The 22,974-nt window shown below is 37.4% G+C and overlaps 1 protein-coding gene across 2 annotated transcripts in view; it reads right to left on the bottom strand.

Annotated features, from left to right (window-relative positions):
• The window catches only part of oxsr1b (oxidative stress responsive kinase 1b), an 82,339-nt gene that overhangs the window by 19,358 nt on the left and 40,007 nt on the right, over positions 1-22,974 (bottom strand). For both annotated transcript variants that reach the window (XM_067435604.1, XM_067435605.1), the window contains exons 3-4: positions 16,807-16,915; positions 3,554-3,695 (exon numbers count right to left, since the gene is read on the bottom strand). In XM_067435604.1, the coding sequence (XP_067291705.1) occupies positions 3,554-3,695; positions 16,807-16,915 (251 nt within the window). The remainder of the gene's footprint in view (positions 1-3,553; positions 3,696-16,806; positions 16,916-22,974) is intronic.

The following is a 22,974-nucleotide window of genomic DNA, read 5'->3' as shown; positions in this document are numbered from 1 at the left end:
ATCAATTCCATGGCCACAGGTGTATAAAATCAAGCACCTAGGCATGCAGACACTTCTACAAACATTTGTGAAAGAATGGGTCACTCTCAGGAGCTCAGTGCATTCAAGTGTGGTACTGTGATAGGTTGCCACCTGTGAAATGAGTGAAATTTCCACACTACTAAGTCCACGGTCAACTGTTGCTAGTATCATAAAGTGGAAGCAATTGGAAACAACAGCAACTAAGCCACACAGTGCGAAAAAAGTCATCAACTTTCTGCAGTCAATAGCTACAGACCTCCAAACTTTCAGAGTGACAAATCATGCTTCTATGTGAGGCAATCCAATGGACGAGTCTGGGTTTTGCCGGTTGCCCGGAGTTTTGTAACGTTTACTTGCCTTGGTTACATTGTGCCAAGTGTAAAGTTTGGTGGAGGGGGGGTTATAGCGTGGGTCATTTTTCAAGGGTTGGCTCCTTAGTTCCAGTGAAAGGAACTCTTAATGCTTCAGCATACCAATACAGTTTAGACTATTTCATGCTCCCAAATTTGCTGGAAGAGTTTGGGGATAAATTTGCTAGAGCCCTTGTGTCAGACATCTATAAAACACTCTGCTTATTTGTTTGTGTCAGACATATAAAAAAGACTCTAACAACTTCTAACAAGTCAAAAATTACCTCCCGTCACAAAGGCGGCACAGCAGAGAGCAAAAGACAAGGTCTCCTTCATTGAGATTCAGAGTCCAGCTCGCAAGTCATGGGTATTTAACCAGACTAAAAGCTTGTGAATTATTTACACTGTCTGCTTTAACAGGCCTGTGCGTGTATTGAGGGAACAAGGGATATGAGAAGAAAGCAATTAATATAAAAAGGGAGAGAAAGAGCGAGAGAAACCGACAGATGATTTAAATTAGCCATCAGTGAGTCATCACCGCAAAGAGTGTATTGATGTCTGAAGATGAATGTCTCAGATAAACTGGCAAAGGAATTTTTGATGAGTTTACTAAAAGATTGAGAATGAAACGGCCATATATGCTTGGCCTACATCAACTGAGATTTGTATGTTTTAAAGATTTTATGATAAAAGACCGAAGGGTACGATTAGACTAGACAGCTCACTCAGTTTTTCCATGGATTTCATTTGGAAACTCAAGCAGATGTTGATTCTGAAACGGAATTCATTAATTCCATCATTCATCATCTGAGATTAGGCTGATTAAATGGAGTCTCAATCCAGAGGCATCCTACAGACCTTCTTTGTATTAAAGCCAGTCCTGTCTTAAAGAGACAGTTCATTTAAAAATGAAAAGTATTCATTCTTAGTCAAATTAGTCATTATTTACTCACTCATGCTGGTATGCTGTTTTTCCTCCTGTAGAATGCATATCTACACATCTCTTTTCCATACAAAAACAGTCTGTAAAGTATAATAAAAGTGATCTTCTGAAACCTAAACCTGAACTTGAAAAACCTGAAACGCTCCAAATAATTAAATAGTTTTAAGTAGAGCCAACTCAAATAAATAAATAAAAAAAATAGCTCAAACAAATGAACTTTTATGAGCATTTAGAACTTTCTTTTTCTTTTTCGAGTTCTCAAAACTGACACATTTAAAGGAATAGTTCACCAAAACAAGAAAATGTGATGTTTATCCGCTTACCCCCAGGGCATCCGAGATGTAGGTGTGTCTGTTATATCAGTAGAACACAAATTAAGATTTTTAACTCCAACCGTAGCTCGTATAATGCATGTCAATGGGGAGTTTTCTATGAGAGTAAAAACACATGGACATACAAATCCATAATGAACCATGTGGCTCGTAGCGACACATTGATGTCTTAAGACACGAAACGATCGGTTTGTGTGAGAAACCAAAGAGTTTTTATATATAATTTTTTAACCTCAAATACAACACTATGTACAAACACTGCAACCACACCATCACTTACAGCTAGTGAGGTCGAATGTACAAGATATGGCGTATCTCAATGGGATACAAGTGACGGAAGTGATCTCTTGTGCGTTTCATTTGACCTCACTTGCAGGCAAGGATGGCGCGGGGACGGCTGATGTACATAGTGTTGTATTTGAGGTATTTCTTTCACACAAACCGATCATTTTGTGTCTTAAGACATCAATGTGTCATCATGAGCCGCTGTGTTTAACATTGATTCGTATGTATGTGTTTTTTTAGTATAGAATAGAATTACACCTCATTGTCATACATTTTATTAACAACGGTAGAGTTAAACAACTTAATTTGGGTTCTACTAATGAAACAAACACACATACATGTGTGCCCTGGAGGTGAGCAGATACACATCCAATTTTAATATTTGGGTGAGGTATCACTTTAAGTAATCTTAATTTTTTATTAGTTTTGAGTTTTATTAACTTGTTTCTTTTCATTTAGACTAAATTTAAAGGAAAATGGGCTGGTATTTATATTCTCAAGGGACAGTAAATGCCAAAATTAAGCGTTATATTATGTTTTTTGTGTACAAGATTAATGTTAAGTGGGAGATTTAGTGTTCAATTTAGTGTTTTGTTATGCTAGTTTAGAAGAGTTTCTGTTATGTTGATAGATACTTTATTGATCCTTTACAGGAAATTATATCGTCACGGCAGCTTCAACACTCAAAAGAGCACAACACCACTCTCAAGTCTTTTACAATCTACGATACAAAACAATTAAAAATAAATATTCCCACTTAAACAAATTGCATAAATGCAATAAAAATGAACCCTAATATACACGTAAATACCCTATTTATGTATTTCCAATAGTCAATCCTAGTATATTCATAGATCATTAAATAATCTAATAGCAGTCAATAGAAAGGACTTCCTGCTACGCTAAGACTTGCATTTTAGTGCAATCAGTCTTTGAGTCTGGGTCTCACTCAGCCCTCCAAGAGTGTATAGCGGATGCGTGGAGTTAGACAATATAGATCTCAGCTTAGAGATTATTCGTCGCTCCGCCACCACCTGTACAGTATCGAATTCAGTCCCTGCAATGGAGCCAGCTTTCTTGATAAGTTTATTGAGTCTGTTTCGATCTCCTGTACGTGCACCCTCTCCCCAGCACACCACGGCAAAGAACAGTGCACTGGCCACCACTGTCTGATAAACCGTATGTAGCAGTGGACGGCAGATGTTAAAAGACCTCAGTCTCCTTAAAAAAAACAGTCGGCTTTGACCCTTTATTCTGAATTATTTGAAACATTATTCTGCAAACGCACATACTATGGTCTGCATGATAGGTAATGATGTTGTTGATTTTGTTGTTGTTGTAGGATTACCATCATGGTGATGAGTGAAGCATGAGCTTAGTTTGAGAACAGATATATGTGGAATGCTTTATATTACCGTCCTCATTCAGCAAGCGCTATGCTAACGCTTATGCTATCAAAGCATTGTGTAGCCAATTAGCAAGGTGGCATTTATTGAATTTGAGATTACATTACATTTTTAAGTTATATATTGAAAGAGTTTTTCAGAGCAATTCAAATGTATGATTGCAAAATAAATGTGTGCAAGTTCTGCTTACATTTCCAAAAGTGAGAAGTGTGTTACCTGTGGATCTGGCCATTTTTGTGGAGGTACTCAAGACCCTGAAGGACCTCTTTCAGCACTGTAGCTATACTGGGTTCATCCAACACACCCGTCTTGTGTTCCCCCTTTGAAATGATGTGCTTTATCACATCTAACACGGAGCCTGCAACAAAGACAACACAGAGAGCTGTCAGTAGACATAATGTTGCACTGTCAATAGTATCACAAGTGTGCATGCTAGTAGAGCATCTGTGAAGTACGGTGGCCCAGTAGTGCAGCCATACTAAATTAAACCACAACACAACAAAATCGCCACAGCGCAACGAAATCGCCACAACACAACGGAAATGCTCCCGACCACAAGGGGGCTCTAGGAGTGCGGTAAATTTAGTTTTCCTTGCATTTGTTCTATAGATTGCCCAGTCTTACAAAAATATAAACACTACGATCAGTTTTAAGTGTGTAACCATTGTATATCGACATGAAATATCAATTCAAAATCACCTACAGGCATTATAGCTGCATATTTATACTCAGAAACACTTTTACTCTCCATCACGGCACTTGATGCCCAAGGGAACGTCTGCCAATTAAAACTAACTTTACTGCACTCCTAGAGCCCTATCGTGGTCAGGAGCATTTCCGTTGTGTTGTAGCGATTTCGTTGCACTGTGGCTTGTTTCCGTTGTGTTGTGGCGATTTCGTTGTGTTGTGGTTCAATTCCGTTGTGTTGTGGTTTAATTTAGTATGGCTGCACTACACCGTAGTAAAGGGCACATCTTATATACCAGGCTATTTTGTGGCAGACTCAACAGATCGAAGGCCGGTGTGCTTCATTCTTGTGCACTTGGCTTGCGTGTATGACCTTAAATCTTTTTCAGAAGGTCAGACACAAATTTCATAATCTAGAGGAACTTGCTCTGGCTGCTTCCCAAGAATCTGTCACTTTAAAATCCATAGTCTTTTAGTGCGGTTTATATATAAAAAGCTTAACTTGTTTACGGGACACCTAATAAATCAATATTTTTTTAACCCTAATAGACAGAAATATGAACACCCAAAGCAAATGTTTTAGGAAAACAATATGTCAATCCTTATTTTCCCATGACATTTAATTAAGGCCCATACAAGAGTCAATGAAGGGAATGTTCCATCAGCAACTTTATTAACCAGTTAGGTCTTTTTTTTTTAGCTGGAGGACGGCCAGCACCTCCCGCAAACAGCACAGACAGACAAAAGCTCCTGAGGGAGCTGATGTAAACGGCATTAACTAAAAAGACTGCTGGCCTCCATGTGTCAGGGAGCGCTCTGAACTGCCTCATTTCAGACATCAGTTAGACAAAGACGGTCTGTTCATGCAACCACCCTAGAGTTGCATATGTAATTCCTATCAAAGTGAAAAGTTGAAGTGAACTAATAGCAGATCAAATTTCATCCCGCTCCCTGAAATTAAATTCTGAGAAAGTGAATTCTGAATTCCCAGAATTCACAGGGTTCTCTTCACTGACGCCGAAAGCGGAACTTTAAACCCTCCGGGGGAGAGGAAGTCCAACAGCGTGCCGTCAGCAGGGTGGGCGGATGGCCAGTGTTTTTGTGGGGCAGAGAGACAGGCAAGAGGCACAAGGATATTTAATAGCACAATCAATAAACTTTAGGATATTTCTTAAGGATGGAAACATTATAGGGGCTTTTCGCACCGGAGGAATCTTTTCATAGTTCCTAGAAAACTATTGGTGGAAGTACCCGCTTTTTTTCATATTCGCACCGCAGGCACAAGGAATTTTAGTTCTAGGAATTCCTTTTGGGGAATCTAAATTAGCTTCTATTTCAGAGAAGGGTCTAACCCAGCAGAATAGGAACTACAGGTGACATAAGTGTATCATGATTAGTTGAACACATGCAAAACACCGGCACCAGTCATTTAAAATATAAACCTACACACAGATTATAGCCTATATATTTATTCCACGCACTAACTCTACGAACAAGGAAAATAGCCTTAACCTTTATGCTAGGAGGAAATTTAATGCAACTTTGGACCAAGTAAAACATGATTATGTATTTCTGCTCAGCTAGCAACATCGGTCATCAACCACACGACAAACGCAAATACTTTTTCATATACTGTCTACTTTCTATGTATAATAATTATATCAAATAAAGTATTAGACAGGACTGTTAAATATCATAAACTAATGGAGAATGGGAGAGCTGTGTGCTCAGACTCAGTCTGTCAAAATAAAAGTCACAACAACAAGATTGGCCTACGTCTCTTCAGAGTTCGTACTGGCGGTGCAAATGCAACCAGGAAAAATTAAGGGCCCTAAGGGAAATTATTTCTCAGGAAACCACCCTGGTGGCTAGTTCCTAGAACTAATGGTGATAGTAAAATTTGACATGTGAACACTGCAGATCACAGGTCAGAGGGAATGGTCACTACCGGCTGCATTAAATATGCAACACGAGCCTCCGGACCCGCTAGATTTAAATAGTGAGCAACAGCCGCTGAGGTATAATTTGTTTGCACAACGTTTTTTAAACGACTTACTTTAAATGACTGTTGCACACAACTTGAAAAAAGAAGTTGCATCATGTATCATGGTCAGTAGACGAGGTGGCAGGGCAACTAAAACGATCAATCTATAATCGTACCCACTTTGAAGTGGTACTAAACAGTAATGGAAAAGCAAACCGAGCAAAAGTAAAGCGAGCCAAGCAGAGTCATACCAAAAAAAACCTGTCTATACACTACCACCCACAAATGTGGGGTCAGTAAGATTTTTTTTTTAAAGAAATTCATACTTTTATTCAGTTATATATGATTAAATATATGAAAAGAGGCAGAACATCTACAATGTTACAAAAGATTTCCTTTTTTTTATATCCTGAAAAAAAAGTATCACAGTTTTCACAAAAATATTAGGCAGCACAACTTTTTCAACACTGATAATAATAATAAATGTTTCCAAATCAGCATTTGGAGTTGAAAATTCATCTTTGCCATCAAATGAATAAATTACACTTTAAAATATATTTAAATAAATGACAAAGTAAAATGTAGTAATATTTCACCATGCCAGTGTCATTTGAAGGAGAAAAAAAAAAAAAATTAAGTCTTCTAAGTCATTAAATTGCAAATACAAAAATCCACTGAATGTATTTAAAAAGGTGAAAAACACAGATTTACAATTTCACACAGGCCTAGAATACTGTATTTTCAGAAGTGCAGCATGACTCACCAGGAAAAACTGAGGGATCATAGCCAAGGAAATCAAGGTAGTTTATCACACCCACGCCCTAGTTCATGGTAAAAGTGATTCGACAAACAGAAAAATGGCTGATGTGTTTTCTTATTTTGGTTTCTTTTTTTCTTCTTTCAACACCTCATTCTTCTTCCGTGGTTTAAAAATGGTATTGCCGACCTCCATGTGGCCTGTAAGTTGTTTTATATAAAAACTCAAATAAGTGAGCATTCGAATAAAATAAAAAAGAGGCAGTGAAAGTGTGTGTGTGCGGGGATGAGTGGCATGAAATTTCACTCATGGTGGAGAGAGAGAGAGAGAGAGAGAGAGAGAGAGAGAGAGAGAGAGAGAGAGAGAGAGAGAGAGAGAGAGAGAGAGAGAGACATCTTGCTACATGATGCTACACAAGTTAACAAAGCCATGTGATAAAATAAACTTTAAGACAGTGTTTACCCAAAAATAAAACTGTGACATCATTTACTCATCCTCATGTTTCAAATAATTTGACTTTCTTCTGTGGCACACAAAAGGAGATAATAAGAAGACTGTTCACCCTGCTTTTTTCCATCCCATTCCATAAAGTTAAATGTGTGCATTTTCACACTTCAAAAACAAAAATAGGTAAAACTAGGTTCCATAAAAGCTCTATGAAAATAGTGATTTTTGTGGGCTACATTTCCTTCTGAAGCCAGATGACAACTCTGAAATATAGTGCTTAAGTTGTATGGATCACTTTTGTAATTTTTGTGCTTTATTGGATATAATCTTTGGAGTTATTAAAATGGAAAAGAGCAGCGTGAACATTCTGCTTAATATTGTCTTTTGTCTTTCACAGAAGAAAGTGATATGGTTCGGAACGATATGAGGGTGAGTAAATTATGATGCGATTTTTAATATTGGGGGAACAAACAAATGTCTTTAACCCTTAAATGCATGAATGTTTCGGCAATCATTATTACATATTCGTGTCTTCAGCGACCCGGATATATATCTAATATGGATGGATTTCTGCAATAATGTAAAACTCTCCTGATATCAGAGTTACAATTACAGAAAAGCAAAATACAGCATTTTTTTTTTTTCATTTTGGAGCTTGGAAGGGTTCAGTTTGAGCAGATGTTTTATACCATCATCACAGTCCTCTCCAGAGCTAATTTCCCAATATATTCAGCATATTTGCCATCTCAAACACATTCTAAAAATTTTTTCAAGATCTTTAAAATCGATATTTTGATCGCTGAGACGCTGAAAGCTTCTTCACCAGATCCACCATCAAGTGACAGACAATAATATTTGATTGTGTACTTTCTCTGCAGTAAATCACTGAACCATTTCAAGTTTTGCTGATGAAACTTCCTATTCTTTTGTTTACTGCCTGCTGTAACTATGAGTGGAAACGTCACTTCATCATTGTGTATCAGACCTTCTGGAATAAAGGTGAATTGCACTTATTCACTCATTAAAGGTTAAATTATTGTTGTGCAAAAAAAATATACTTACACTGTTACACACCTCTGGTCATTAGAGACCCTAAACATTTTTTTACAAAAAGAATTAATGGGAAAACAGGCATTTTTTTAAAAAAAAAAAGGAAGAGGAGGGAGCAAGTTAATGACGTCCCAGGGCACTAAAGACCCGAGGTATGCATTTGAAGCTTAAGTTAATATTAATCTTGCTGAAGAAAATCATGTGGATTGAGGGCAACATAAATGATAAAACTTTCATTTTTGAATAAACTAATCCTTTAAAGGGGTGGTTGTGTTTTTTTCCTAGGCTTGGTTGTGTTTATGGGGTGCAGTATAACATGTCTTAATACTTTTTTTTTCTAATATAGTTTTTTCTAGTATTTTTCTAATATTTTACCTTTACTGAACACTGCTGTCTCCACTGTCCTTTGAATGTCTCGTTTGCTTCCTGCTTCTATGAAGCCCCTCCCTCCGAAAAGCGCAATGGTCTTAGATTGGTTAGATGGCCAAATGTAGTTTCCTGTTCTTTTATTGGCTGAGGTGCCAAGCACAGGTTGTCTGGAAACGCCACGCCCCTTACCATTACGGGCAGAAGTCTCATCTGCAGTGACTAGCAAGGGTTTATGATGTCACCAACCTGGGAAGTTTTCGTCCAAACCGGCCGTTTTTGTAGGCAATAAACTGCCATAACTATAAAAGACAATATCTCCGTTTGCATTGAACTTTCAGCGCTGTAACTTTGCAGATACTGTTCATGCTCAAGCAGCAACATTACACTAACAAACAAAAGATAAAACACAATACACACTAACAAAAGATAAAAATATGAAATTGCATGCAACCACCCCTTTAACTATGAATGTAAGGAGTTCATTAGCAAAACTTCCCCAGTGTCGGTTCCCAAGAATGTTGCTGATCTAGGAACGCCTCAATCATGTGAAACCCCATGCTGAGGATGGAGATGTGACTGTAAACGCTTCTAACTTCATTAAATACTAAACAAATCAATTTATGTCTTGTTCACATGAGCCAAACGCCCATTCTAAATGCTCTTGAAGGTAACTTTAACCATAACCATGTGGTTTAAATGCATTCTTGATACTCTCTCATGACATTTTGAGGAAAAGTATCACCGGGAAGTCTCTCTAGTGCCCATTCTGTAATTCCAATTATGCTTCCGCAACAGGAAAAGCAAACGACTCTTTGTCCAACAGTTGTCAGACTATCTAACACTGTTGCCTTCCTAAGATCCCGCATTGATGTGGGTGGAACATGCCATGTCGTGCCCACTGGGCCAAAGGGCACAGGGCCATACGGGGCTGCTGGTGAGGGAAAGATTACCCTAAGAAAATAAGGGTGGAGGATAAGAGAGAATAGAAGGAAGATAGGAAGCATCTGTTGTCTCTCAGTGGGCTGTGAGTCACTACGGGCACAATGCCATATTTCAAAACATTGTGCTTAAAACCTACAAGAGAGCGACAGCTTAAAATATTATTGCACCAAAAATTTAAATTGCTCCAAGTAATCTTTTGCTGGATGAAAAAAAAAAAAAAATCACATTCAAGAATGCAGTACTGAGTTTATGTTGAAATTCCTTCTAGTATGTGTGTGTGCTAGTGCTTATGTACAATATGTGCATGTATAATGTGCTAGGTGGACTGTTCATATTGACCCTGTGAAACACCAAACACCAACATCATTTGGGTCTTTCAATAAAAAGGGCACCTTTTCCAGGTGATTTTTTTATATTTTACATATTCCATCATATAATGCATGGCTGTTGAATCAAAATTGTGAACATTTATAGACATGCTGATATGGCAGTTAGAATTGTTACCCTTTTCTTTCCTGTCCTTAACATCAACCTGCCAGGGGACTACGGATGAAAATTAGCCAGTGTTTGATAAATCTGCTGCATTTACATATTATGTATTATTAATGTGTATTGTCCCTGATTAAATAAATAAAATACAAATAAATAAAGCGTTTAAATGAATTTAAATACGTCATTGTATGTCAATTCAAATATTAGTTTGAATATATGATAGAATGCAATAAATAAATAAATAGTTCTAGGATTTTTGCTAACTTGTAGAAAACGTTTATATTAATATCTGTACTGTATCACGAACGATATGATATTCTTAGAATAATACAATATTTTAGATATTCTATCAGATAAAATTGATGTTTAAGCATAAATAAACTGATTTATATTATATTATTTGCACAATTGCATTTTAATATCAATCAATTTAATGTGTAAATATGAATGTATTTTCAAAAAATACATTTTAATATATTAAAGCATACAAAAATATAACAATATAATAGAAGTTATTGGACGCTTGTTGATTTGTAGAGATATACAATAAGACATTTGTTTTTTCTTCTGTTTTTACACATGGGGCCTGTTTTGTAAAATGACTCATTTATATCCAGTGCAGCTCACAGGTTACAGCCATCAAGGTGTACTTGTAGAGTTGTAAAACTCCCATCTATCTGTAAAAGATCTACTCACAAGTGCTGTTCAGAGGCCACAGAGAGGACAAGCTCTTTTGTGCTTTGTGCTAATGAAGTTATTGATCGTGTTCCTATCTCACATACCTTTGTACCTAATAAATAGGCCATGCTGCGAAGCTGACTTTCTTCCTGTAAATGCCACAAGTGAATAAATCAACTATGAGATGTATTATGCTTTTTAAAACATTAATTGAAGGCCCTTTTGCCTTTATGGTACATGACAGAGTACACAGGAGGTGGAGGGAATGACAAAATGTATTATTTTGCATTTTCCTTGTAAAAAAACGAAAGAAAAGAAAATGAAATTTAGATAATTTATTTCGGAGTTCTTTCCTGAACACACTTCCTATGCTGAAACTATGAAATGCCTCACAGCAGTTTTGTGTAAAATCACATTCCTATTTACGTCATCACTTCCGACAGCTGTCAGAGGGAACATTACAAACATCACTGTAAAGATGGGACGGTTAAACATGTAAGTCACATTTCAAGGACAACTTCAGGCTGCCAAACAAAAGATGGCTTTGAGCAGTACAGCTCTTTAACTGTTCAATGGCTCATTTTTGCCTTAATAATACTTAATGGAATAATTCATTCAAAAAATTTACAATTTTTACCATTTACTCAATCTCATGTTATTCCAAAATAGTTTGACTTAATTTTATGTGCTAAAAAAATCAAAGAAGATATTTTGAGGAACTGTTTTGTCCATAAAATGGAAGTCAATAGGAGCTGATTGGACCCCATTGCCTTTTATTGTACAGACAAAAATATTTCAGCAAATCAGTTTGCAATGACATTAGGGTGAGTTAATGATGCACAGTTTCATTTTTAGCTTAACTATGCCTTTAAGGCCCCTACAATTTTTTACACAGTAAAACACAGCAGTATCTGTTCAGTCTACACTCACCTAAAGGATTATTAGGAATACCTGTTCAGTTTCTCATTAATGCAATTATCTAATCAACCAATCACATAGCAGTTGATTCAATGCATTTAGGGGTGTGGTCCTGGTCAACACAATCTCCTGAACTCCAAACTGAATGTCAGAATAGGAAAGAAAGGTAAGTCATGCAATTTTGAGCGTGGTATGGTTGTTGTTGCCAGACGGGCCGGTCTGATTATTTCATAATCTGCTCAGTTACTGGGATTTTCACGCACAACCATTTCTAGGGTTTACAATAAAGGATGTGAAAAAGGAAAAACATCCAGTATGCGGCAGTCCTGTCGGCGAAAATGCCTTGTTGATGCTAGAGGTCAGAGGAGAATGAGCCGATTGATTCAAGCTGATAGAAGAGCAACTTTGACTGAAATAACCACTTGTTACAACTAAGGTATGCAGCATTTGTGAAGCCACAACACACACAACCGTGAGGTGGATGGGCTACAGCAGCAGAAGACCCCACCGGGTACCACTTATCTCCACTACAAATAGGAAAAAGAGGCTACAATTTGCACAAGCTCACCAAAATTGGACAGTTGAAGACTGGTCTGATGATTCTTGATTTCTGTTGAGACATTCCGATGGTAGAGTCAGAATTTTGTGTAAACAGAATGAGAACATGGATCCATCATGCCTTGTTACCACTGTGCAGGCTGGTGGTGGTGGTGTAACGGTGTGGGGGAAGTTTTCGTGCCAATTGGGCATCGTTTAAATGCCACGGCCTACCTGAGCATTGTTTCTGACCATGTCCATCCCTTTATGACCACCATGTACCCATCCTCTGATGGCTACTTCAAGGAGGATAATGCACCATTTCACAAGGCTTGAATCATTTCAAATTGGTTTGTTGAACATGACAATGAGTTCACTGTACTAAAATGGCCCCCACAGTCACCGGATCTCAACCCAATAGAGCATCTTTGGGATGTGGTGGAACGGGAGCTTCGTGCCCTGGATGTGCATCCCACAAATCTCCATCAACTGCAAGATGCTATCCTATCAATATGGGCCAACATTTCTAAAGAATGCTTTCAGCACCTTGTTGAATCAATGTCATGTAGAATTAAGGCAGTTCTGAAGGCGAAAGGGTGTCAGACACAGTATTAGTATGGTGTTCCTAATAATACTTTAGGTGAGTGTTTACTAGCTTCCTGCCTGAGCCATTATTAAAGATGAAGCCCACTGCTATTTACCAGGCACAACATCGGGAGTCCAGCTGTGATACCTGTTGTGTCCTACCTTCACATTTAAAACGGGCAGTGCGCCACCTGGGCATCCTCAGCTAGCAGAAGCAGAAGGAGGAGGGCACGACAGCTGTCGACAGGCGTAAAATGAACAGCGATTATCCAGACAGAGTGATTTCAGCTCTGCACCGGGGGAAGAAAGGCCGCGTCCCATGGCTGTCAGTGTCAGCACGAGCCAGACTATAATCTCCCTGTCCAGTTCTTGGCTGCGTCTGGGACAGAGCATTACACGCTGGCTTGAAACATATCATCAAACTCTCAGCACTAGCTTTACACAATGGGGTTTGGAAAGACAGGAGCACTACTGGAGCTTAAAGATGCAATGCAATCGAGAAGTGAATTGTGCTATTTAAAACTCTGAAATAAATCCAGGGCTACAAGATATTGGGAAAAAACTGACATTGCAATATTCTGTTTTTCTGCAATATAAAAAGAAACAGGAATTTCCACCCGATGGCATTAATATCTATATTTGGAAATTTTTTGTATTATTCTTCAGTGAGTGTTTATATATATATATATATATATATATATATATATATATATATATATATATATATATATATATATATATATATATATATATATATATATATATATATATATATATATATATATATATATATATATATATATATATATCACTACCTCCCCCCCCCCACCACCACCACCAAAAGCTGAACAATTTAGGGAAAACTGGGTGATCATACTTTTTTTACAAGAACCAACTCAAACTTATTTCAGTAAGCATAAAGTGAAGAGTTAAAAAAAAAAAAAAAAAAAAATCATAGGCCACATATAAACTATATTGCCAAAAGTATTCGGACACCCCTCCAAATCATTGAATTCAAGTGTTCCAATCACTTCTATGGCCACAGTTGTATAAAATCAAGCACCTAGTCCTGCCGACGCTTCTACAACATTTGTGAAAGAATGGGTCACTCTCAGGAGCTCAGTGAATTCAAGTGTGGTAGCGTGATAGGTTGCCACCTGTACAATAAGTCCATTCTTGAAATTTCCTCAATACTAAATATTCCACAGTCAACTGTTAGTAGTATTATAACAAAGGGAAAGCAATTGGTAACAACAGCAACAGAGTGGGGAAAGCACATGCTGAGGCGCACAGTGTGCAGAAATTTCCAATTTTCTACAGTCAGTAGCTACAGACCTCCAAACTTTGTGTGGCCTTCAGATTAGCTCAAGAACAGTGTATAGAGAGCTTCATGGAATGGCCGAGCAGCTGCACCCAAGCCTTACATCACCAAGTGCAGTGCAATGCAATGCAATGCATCGAATGCAGTGGTGTAAAGCAGGCCGCCACTGGACTCTAGAGCAGTGGAGAGGTGTTATCTGGAGTGACAAATCATGCCTTCTCGTCCAACATCAGTGCTTCTAGAAGAATGCTCAAAATAATCAATAAACACACTCCCAGAGTTGAAGCTGTTATAGCGGCAAAGGGTGGGCCAAACTCCATATTAAAAACTACAAATTAAGAATGGGATGTGATTAATGTTCATGTGCATGTAAAGGAAAGGGTCCCAAAACTTTTAGCAATATAGTGTATGCAGTACTTTATTGAGTGAAGTTATGATTTGATATTATATATTACTATTAAGTAAAATTATTAAACAAAATAAGCAATAATTTGTAATATTATTATATTATTTTAATTTACTGTAAAATTACAATACAAATATTTACATCTTAATTTATTTATTTTCAAACAAGTTTTTATTTTTTTACCAGCAAATAAAAATATGTGCTGGCAGTTTCATAATGAAGCATCACTGAAAATGTATCAAACTTTGCATGTGTAAATGCCAAGCTTCGCTCTGAAAACAGCGGCGCATATATTTTTGAAAATAAAGCCAGGTTTGCACTGTACGATTCTGGCCACAATTTGGACGTCTGACACATCCTAAAATATTCCTCTAATCCTAGGCCAAAATCGGAAGTCTTGCCGACAGCCATTTAATAACTGTTGCGATCAAATTTTACCTCTGATGAAATTCTGACAGTGTCCTGCAGTGTGGCTTTTTCTACGACAATTACTACAAAATTAATGCTAGAGATCGTTTTTGTTTGCTAGCCACCATTTCTATTCTACACACAAATGCAGCTATTGGACTATTATAAATGGATCATTATAAATCTTACAGCGTGCACCCAGTTTAAATCGTACCCTGCGCAATTTGAAAATCGCACTAAGCCATATCGCAATATTGATTTTATTTCGATATAACTTGCAGCCCTAAATAAAACTATTTTAAAATACGAAAATGTATTTTATGTCAAACTTAATGTGTCAAGGTGCAAGATATGTCTAATGAGAAATTCCTCAAAAGCCAGAATGACAAGTCTGTCAGAAGATATCCGTGCAGAACAGTCAAAATGCAATAGTGCTCTGAGACATCCTGCGAGTCTCAGGCTTCTGCAGCAATAACACATCTGCTGTAATCAACAGCGGCCTCTGATTAACTCCACAGGGGAGCGCCTGGCAGACTCTATTATCATTCTAACGGCTCATTTGAGATCCCAATCAGTGGTTATAGCACTCAAAACTGAAACACAAATGCATAAATGTATTTTTTACAACAAGAGAAACCATTAATTTATTGAGTCAAACTGTATTTGATAGATGAATGACCAAATAAACACTACTGTTGAAAAGTTTGGTGTCAGTAAGATATTTTTTAAAGAGAAATCAAAGGGCTAGTTCACTCGAAAATGAAAATTCTGTCATTAATCACTTAACCTAATGTCGTTTCAAAACCCTAAGACCTTCGTTCATCTTCGGAAAACAAATTAAGATATTTTTGATGAAATCCGAGCTTTCTGACCCATCCATAAAAAGCCATTTAATTACAACTTTCAAGGTTTAGATAGGAAAGTCATTGTTAAAATAGTCCATATAACTACAGTGGTTCAACCTTAATTTTATAAAGCGTTGAGAATACTTTTTGTGCGCAAAAAACCTTGAAAGCGGTAATTAATTTGCTTTCTATGGAAGGGTCAGAAAGCTCTCGGATTTCATCAAAAATACCTTCATTTGTGTTCCGAAGTTAAACTAAGGTCTTACGGGTTTGGAAAGACATGAGGGTGAGGAATTAATGACAAAATTTTAATTTTTCTGTGAACTAACCCTTTAATGGTTTAATTCAGCAAGGAAGCGTTAAATTAATCAAAAGTGACAGCAAAGAGAGAACATTTATAAGGTTACAACTAAATTATATTTCAAATAAAAGTTCATTTGAACACTCTATTTATCAAAGAGTTTTGAGTTTCCTCAAAAATATTAATCAGCACAACTGTTTTTAACACTGATAATAAGCACCAAATAAGCATATTGAAATGAGTTTTGAAGGATCATCATGTGACTGAAAAATTCAGCATTATTTTATTACAGGAATAAATGACATTTTAAAATAAATTTATTTTACAAAAGTTATTTTTAATTGCAATAATATTTCCCCGGTTTTATTCAAATCAATGCAGCTTTAGAGAGCATAAAAGACTTACTTAAAAAAATGTAAAAATTTACCACGACCCAGAACTTTTTAATCGTGGTGTATGTTTTTTGGTGAAGTGCACCCATTCATAGAAATATAAGTATTAATTTTGTCAATACAAAGAGAGAGCTGTTTTTTTTTTTTTTTTTTTTTAAACATGCATTTATGAGTTATTTTACTTCTTTCATAGCTCCTTCAGATGCTGCCTTCAGAATCAAGTCCTGTCAGTACACAGGATGTTGAATAAATATTGGAATGGCTTTTTTCAGTGCTTCGATGTAGCCAATGGAATATATGTAAATGAAGTGATTGGATTGAAGGAAAAAGAACAGGTGGGCAAGACTTACCACCGCTGAGCAGCTTCATGACCAACCACAGCTCATCCTTCACCACAAATGATGTGTAGTATGACACAATGTTGGGATGGTGACACTGGCTCATCGCCTGAATCTCTTTCTAGAAAAGGGAGAGAGGAAAAAAAGGGAGTGACAATCACTCTTGGTTGACAGTTAACCTGATTTAACCAATATCCTTTCCAACTGATTCAGAGTCTGCACAAATTGGACGAAATCTGATTTCTGCAGGGTTTTTAAAATCCAATTTAGGGCTTTCTATGACCTTTTTTAAGACCTCCACAAATACAATCAATATCGTTTTGGGGCAGGATGCAGATCAATGTTTATGGTAACATCCTAAACCATTAAATGACTGTAAAAACAGATAAACAACTTTACAATTCAAATAGTACAAGTTTTTATAAAAACAAGTTATTTTAGCTGTTAAAACATTTAAGAAAAGGGATGAATCAAAATGATATTTATATTGTCCTGTTTCCCAGGTACATACTAAGTACACTATAAGTACACATCCTGTAAAATAAAGTGCAACCAAAACATGATTATATTAATATTAATTATTATTAATAATATTAAAGTAAAATTATTATTCTACCTTATTATTAAAAATGTTTGAAAGTATATTAGCGTCTTTTAACTTTTGCAACACTGTATACACGGTGTGAAATAAAATGATCAATCTTATTATCGATTAGTTGATCGCCGCACTGGTCTGAACAAAACTGGAAGACGTGCTGAATGAGTACGCAAATAAATCTCAAACAGTAGATAGCGATGATGGAAGTGAAGAAATTCAGTATAGAGGTTTCTCCGGTTACCTCTTTAAACAAAGTAACGCTCGCTGTATCAGGCATTATATGGAGGTCATATAAAAAATTTGCCGGTATGAATGATATACACACAAACAAACAGTCATAAATCATCTACAGTAGATCAAAGCAATTTGCTAGGCATAAATGTGGGCTTTCCAGGGATTGCAAACTGCTCTGAAAGTGTTGTGAGCCTGTAGAAACAAGCAACAGTGCTGCTTTTTTCATTTCGTTTATTTAATGAAGTTTATTACATTAAGCCATTGACTTTCATCATCACATTTAAGACATAAGACATTCATTTTTATGACGTTAAATTATGATAAAACTAGACTTTTAATGACCTGTGGAGACCCTTTTCTTTAGAGGAGTAAACACAGCGTTAAACAAAGGAATCAGTACATGTGCTGGTCGCAGACTGAACCAGCCCTCCATAAGGCATTTACTGTGTATACAGTCACATAGTATGTGGTCCAGAATGCACTGGGCCTCATGGCTTAACCGAATAACTGTGGTGCCTCACAATGGTGCCATTCCAGATCTGGATTAATGTTTAAACATGGGCTTAGTTGCACAAGTTGGCAAATCTTCAGGTTCTGTGCAGATATTTACGCATTTCAGGTGAAATAGTAGTTTTTATTAGCTCAGTCGTATAAGAAGCACCTCCGGCCCCTTTCGCTGACCGCAAAGCACGCACGCACGCACTTTTAAAATAAACATCAATCCAAGGATGCTATAAACACCAAAACACCTTCATCTGACTGCCTTATAGCCTGTTCCAAATAAACAAGGTATGTTACTGTCAATATCCAGTAGAAAAATGGGGCTGCTAGATGGATTTTTTTTAGCAATCGGAGACAGAAGGAAAAACAAGCAGTCTTCTCTATCCCCTGTTTATTCGCTAGTCTTTCCAGTTGACGGAGCAGCTAGGAGAGATTGACAGCTGAGGTAATGTTGGCACTGCGGCCGAATCCATCGCTCTAAACTCTACGAGTCATTTCATGGTGTGGGCTTACTAATGATATTACAAAGCAATTCTGCCATTTCTTTTTAGCTGTCAGGCCCAGTCTTGTTCAATTTGTTACATGCAATCCAAGCAATCAATAAGAGAAACAAAAAAAACTGCAGGCTTAATGCTAATGAATAGCCAAACAAGATATACCTTGTTCATTCCACAACAGTGAAGCTTCATATAGTCTTATGATGCTTGCCAAATATTAAAATGAATGAAGACCAAAGTTAAAGCTATTCTATTTTTTTCTTTTTTCTTTTAAAGGTGAACTATGCAGTATTTTTGCAGTAAAATATCCAAAAACCACTAGGCCAGTGTTATATATTTTGTTCAGTTGAGTACCTACAATATCCCAGAAGTTTCCAACTATTTGTAAATTGTGAGAAAATTGCTATTTTAACAAAGGACAGGGACGTTGCAGCATTGCGTTTGAGGGAGTCGCCTGTCAATGGCGTCATATCTGCGTTACCCTCGGTTTCGGCTTTTATTTGGCAGGAGCGCTTTACTCTTAGCAGTGTGAACAAGTGAACGCACGGAGTAACGTCATAACATTGTTTTGAACACACTTAAATGTATCTAATATGATAAACAGAGCTACATTACCTCAAAATCATAACCGGAAGAGCGGATCTGTGCAGGCGCTCGCCGAATGTGTCCCGTCCCGTCATAATAAAAGTCCCGGTATTCGCGAGGCGGGTATTTGTTTAACAATCGCTCCAGCAGCTGTGCTCAGGTCCATAACACTCGGTCCTGCTCTGCTTTAGACTACAGTAACGATAATAACCGCATGCATGAACGTGATTTCTGCCCGAGTCCTATTTTCCACCGGCTGTGATGAGAAGACCACATCTCCCAAGATGCTGCGCTCACACATTGCATCATCAAACTACGATTTGTTTTGAATAGGCGCCCTCGAGTGGACGGAAAGCTCCATAGTGCACCCTTAAATTATTTTGAAAATAATTTCTGGTTACAATTTACTATATTGTTTTATTTATTAACATTAACATGATCTAACAATGAACAATACTTCTAGAGCATTTATTAATCTTTGGTAAAGACGGCTAATGTAAAGCGGCCGATCCAATAAAGATGGGGCTTCATAGAGACAGGAACTAAATAGAGCATTAATGTCAGACTGCAAAGAGAGGTGTTGATATAATGTAAAATATGTGAAAAATAAAGTGTATTTTGAACAATCAAGCATGAAAATGATGGGTTACTTAAAGGGGTGATGAATTGAGAAATCATCGGAAGTTAAAAGAAACCCAAAAACGACATGACGGTGAGTACACGATGACGGAGTTTACATTTGTGGTACATTTGTAAATTTGTGTTTGGGTGAATTATACCTTATAAACAGGCCTATTGCAGCAAGTTGAGACTTGGATAAAACAAGTCTATATCGCGAATCATACCGTTTCCATCAACGATACTGCCACATTTTATATCGTGATACATCGGTAAACGATATATTGTTAAACCCCTAATTTGCAGTTATAGCCACGATTGGGCCGCCCAAGTAATAAAAAAAATTCCAAATAATTGCGGGTGGATGAGAGATAAATGATTGTATTTGTTTGATAAAGACACTTTGCGAGCCTTGTGGGCGAATCATTCCAGTTGCCTTTTCTCCACATTAGAGGTTTTCAAAACAATTCCTCAGGTGTAATGACTGGAGAGCCGAAGCTCATTATAATACGCAAAACTGTTACCCAATCATAGCAGTGGGCGTTTACTTCCAAGTCTTCAATGCGGCACTCCCAAGAGCTAGTCTCAATACCAGGTTACTAGAAAATAATCTATTACTTATTCATTTTTATGTTTTTGAATGTAAAAACCATGCGGATGTCATAAGTTGACCTCAGACAATAGTATAAAAAATAAAACGAACCCTTTAACGTAATCATGGGTTCTTTGATAACAGAGTGGTGTTTCACTATAGGAGTCGCTTTGGCCGTGACCAGCTACGTAAGCTCCTGTGACACGTCGACCCCAGTCGAAATCATATCGGAGAGATTTATTCCTGATCCTGTGCGAGGAGGGTAGAGTTGGTAAAACATCTCACTCTGGATCTTATCAAGGAACCCAGGACTACGTTAAGTAACCCATCATTCTTTTTATAACTTTGCTCTGTGTTTCACTATGGGAGATACAGACCACTCCCAGATTAGGTCCTGACCTTCTGGCTCCTAAATCATTTAAAGATCACTTCGATGACTGACATCACAGAACTTCTAGGTATTTTGCTGCCGATGTGTGAACGTCTCTTACGGATAAAAAGCCATAACGTTGCTTGTGTGAACAGCATATTTGTTTTTTAACGGTAAAGTAATTCTGGTACTTTACCGGTATTGCTGTGTGAAAGGGGCCTATGACTGACGGGGGCAGACCCGCTGCACTCAAATTCCACCTCTCACGGGCAAAGCCCAAAGAGCTATTCTGTCTGGGTGAGGACGGTAAATTAAAGTAACTTTTTTTTTTTTTTTTTTTTACTTTGATTTAAGTTAAGGGACAGATTGCAGTCCCCTCCAATATTTAGATAAAAATGTAATAAGAAAACAGGCCATTTCAAGTTCTTGAAAAACAACTTATGGCATTTGAACTTTCCAAGTTGAGTCCTCAAATGACCCATTGAACATGAGCCACACTTTCCACTGACCCAAAAAATAAATTTACAAGTGCAACCATGTATGCAGTGCACACAAAGCTCTTCCCGTGCCAACACTGCAGGGACACTGACACCCCAACAGTGGACCACTGGGTATGTCCCACCCCTCAGCCCCAAAGCTGGATTCAATTCAACAATTTAGTCAGCTTTGGCTGGCTCCACAAAGGCTGCGTCCAGTTCCACGATAGACACCAGGTTGAGGGCGTATGAAAACAATAACTAACAGGACGGTCTTTGGACTATTCAATGACTAGCGCTCCATCTGCATTCTCACAGTAGTAGCCGAGGGTCATCTCAGCGTGGCTGGCCGATGTCTACCCGAGAGAGACAAACACAATAGCCTAAGCAGGGAGGGTGACATCAAGAGACTGTTTGCCACCCGATTCATGTGCGTCCAGAGGACAATGAGCAAAGAAAAGCACTGAGACTCTTTGTCTGCGGTTATGTCACTGCCTTTCTGCCACTACGCCCAGTGGAAAAAACACTTTCCTTCTTCCTCAGGCCAAATGTCTCACTCAATATATGATGTTCTACAATATACATTTCAATTTGCATTACATTGACGTTAAAGCCTGGGGTAAATATTTTGTCATTTTGATTATTTAGTCTAAATCTTAAACATCAAAACTATCCACACACCTGTTGCTTTTGCTTCAACATATTTACTTAACCTTGACCCACTGATATTCTCACAGTAGCTTCATCACTTTATGACTATCCCCTTACATTGCCCCTGCCCCTAAACCTACCCATCACAGGAAAAATTCTGCATTTTTACTTTCTCAAAAAAACTCATCCTGTATGACTTATAAGATGTTTTTCTCATGGAGACCTAAAAATGTCCCCACAAGGACAAGGATTTCGATTATTGGCATCTTTGTGGGGACATTTTGTCCCCATAACGTAGGGATTACCAGCCCACACACACACACACACACACACACACACACACACACACACACACACACACACACACACACACACACACACACACACACACACACACACACACACTCTCGCTCTCTCGCTCTCTCGTTCTCTCTCTCTCTCTCTCTCTCTCTCTCGTTCTCTCTCTCTCTCGTTCTCTCTCTCTCTCTCTCTCTCTCTCTCTCTCTCTCGCTCTCTCTCTCTCGCTCTCTCTCTCTCGCTCTCTCTCTCTCGCTCTCTCTCTCGCTCTCTCTACCAACACGCTACAAGATAAATCAGATTAAAACAGATCAGCAGGATTTTTTGCTGATTCACTTTCAGAAAAACACAATCTTTTCTTTTTTCCTTTTTTTTTAAAGAACATTTAATTGAAGTATTAAATTACATTAGGTACATCGCTTTCATCAGGGAAACAAAACTCATTTACATAAATTTCAGATATCTTAATGAAAGAAAATTATGGAAAAAAAATATCTATCTATATAAATCTGATATTGAATAATACTAATACTAATACTAATAATAATAATGAATAACTTTGACTATAACTGCAATTAATTAATTAAATAAATAATTTGGATCATTTTTACAGCTCGTACTGATTCTGTATAATAATATAAAATAATATAATATTGAATGTTAATAACAACAACATCGACAGCTATTACTACTACTACTAGTAGTAGTTCTGGCACAATATGGCTGCCGTCGCAATAATCCAGGTGGATGCTGCACATTGG

Source organism: Pseudorasbora parva, chromosome 24 (assembly GCF_024679245.1).
Source record: "Pseudorasbora parva isolate DD20220531a chromosome 24, ASM2467924v1, whole genome shotgun sequence".
Classification (NCBI taxonomy): Eukaryota; Metazoa; Chordata; class Actinopteri; order Cypriniformes; family Gobionidae; genus Pseudorasbora; species Pseudorasbora parva.
This window is presented reverse-complemented; position numbering and strand designations above follow the sequence as displayed.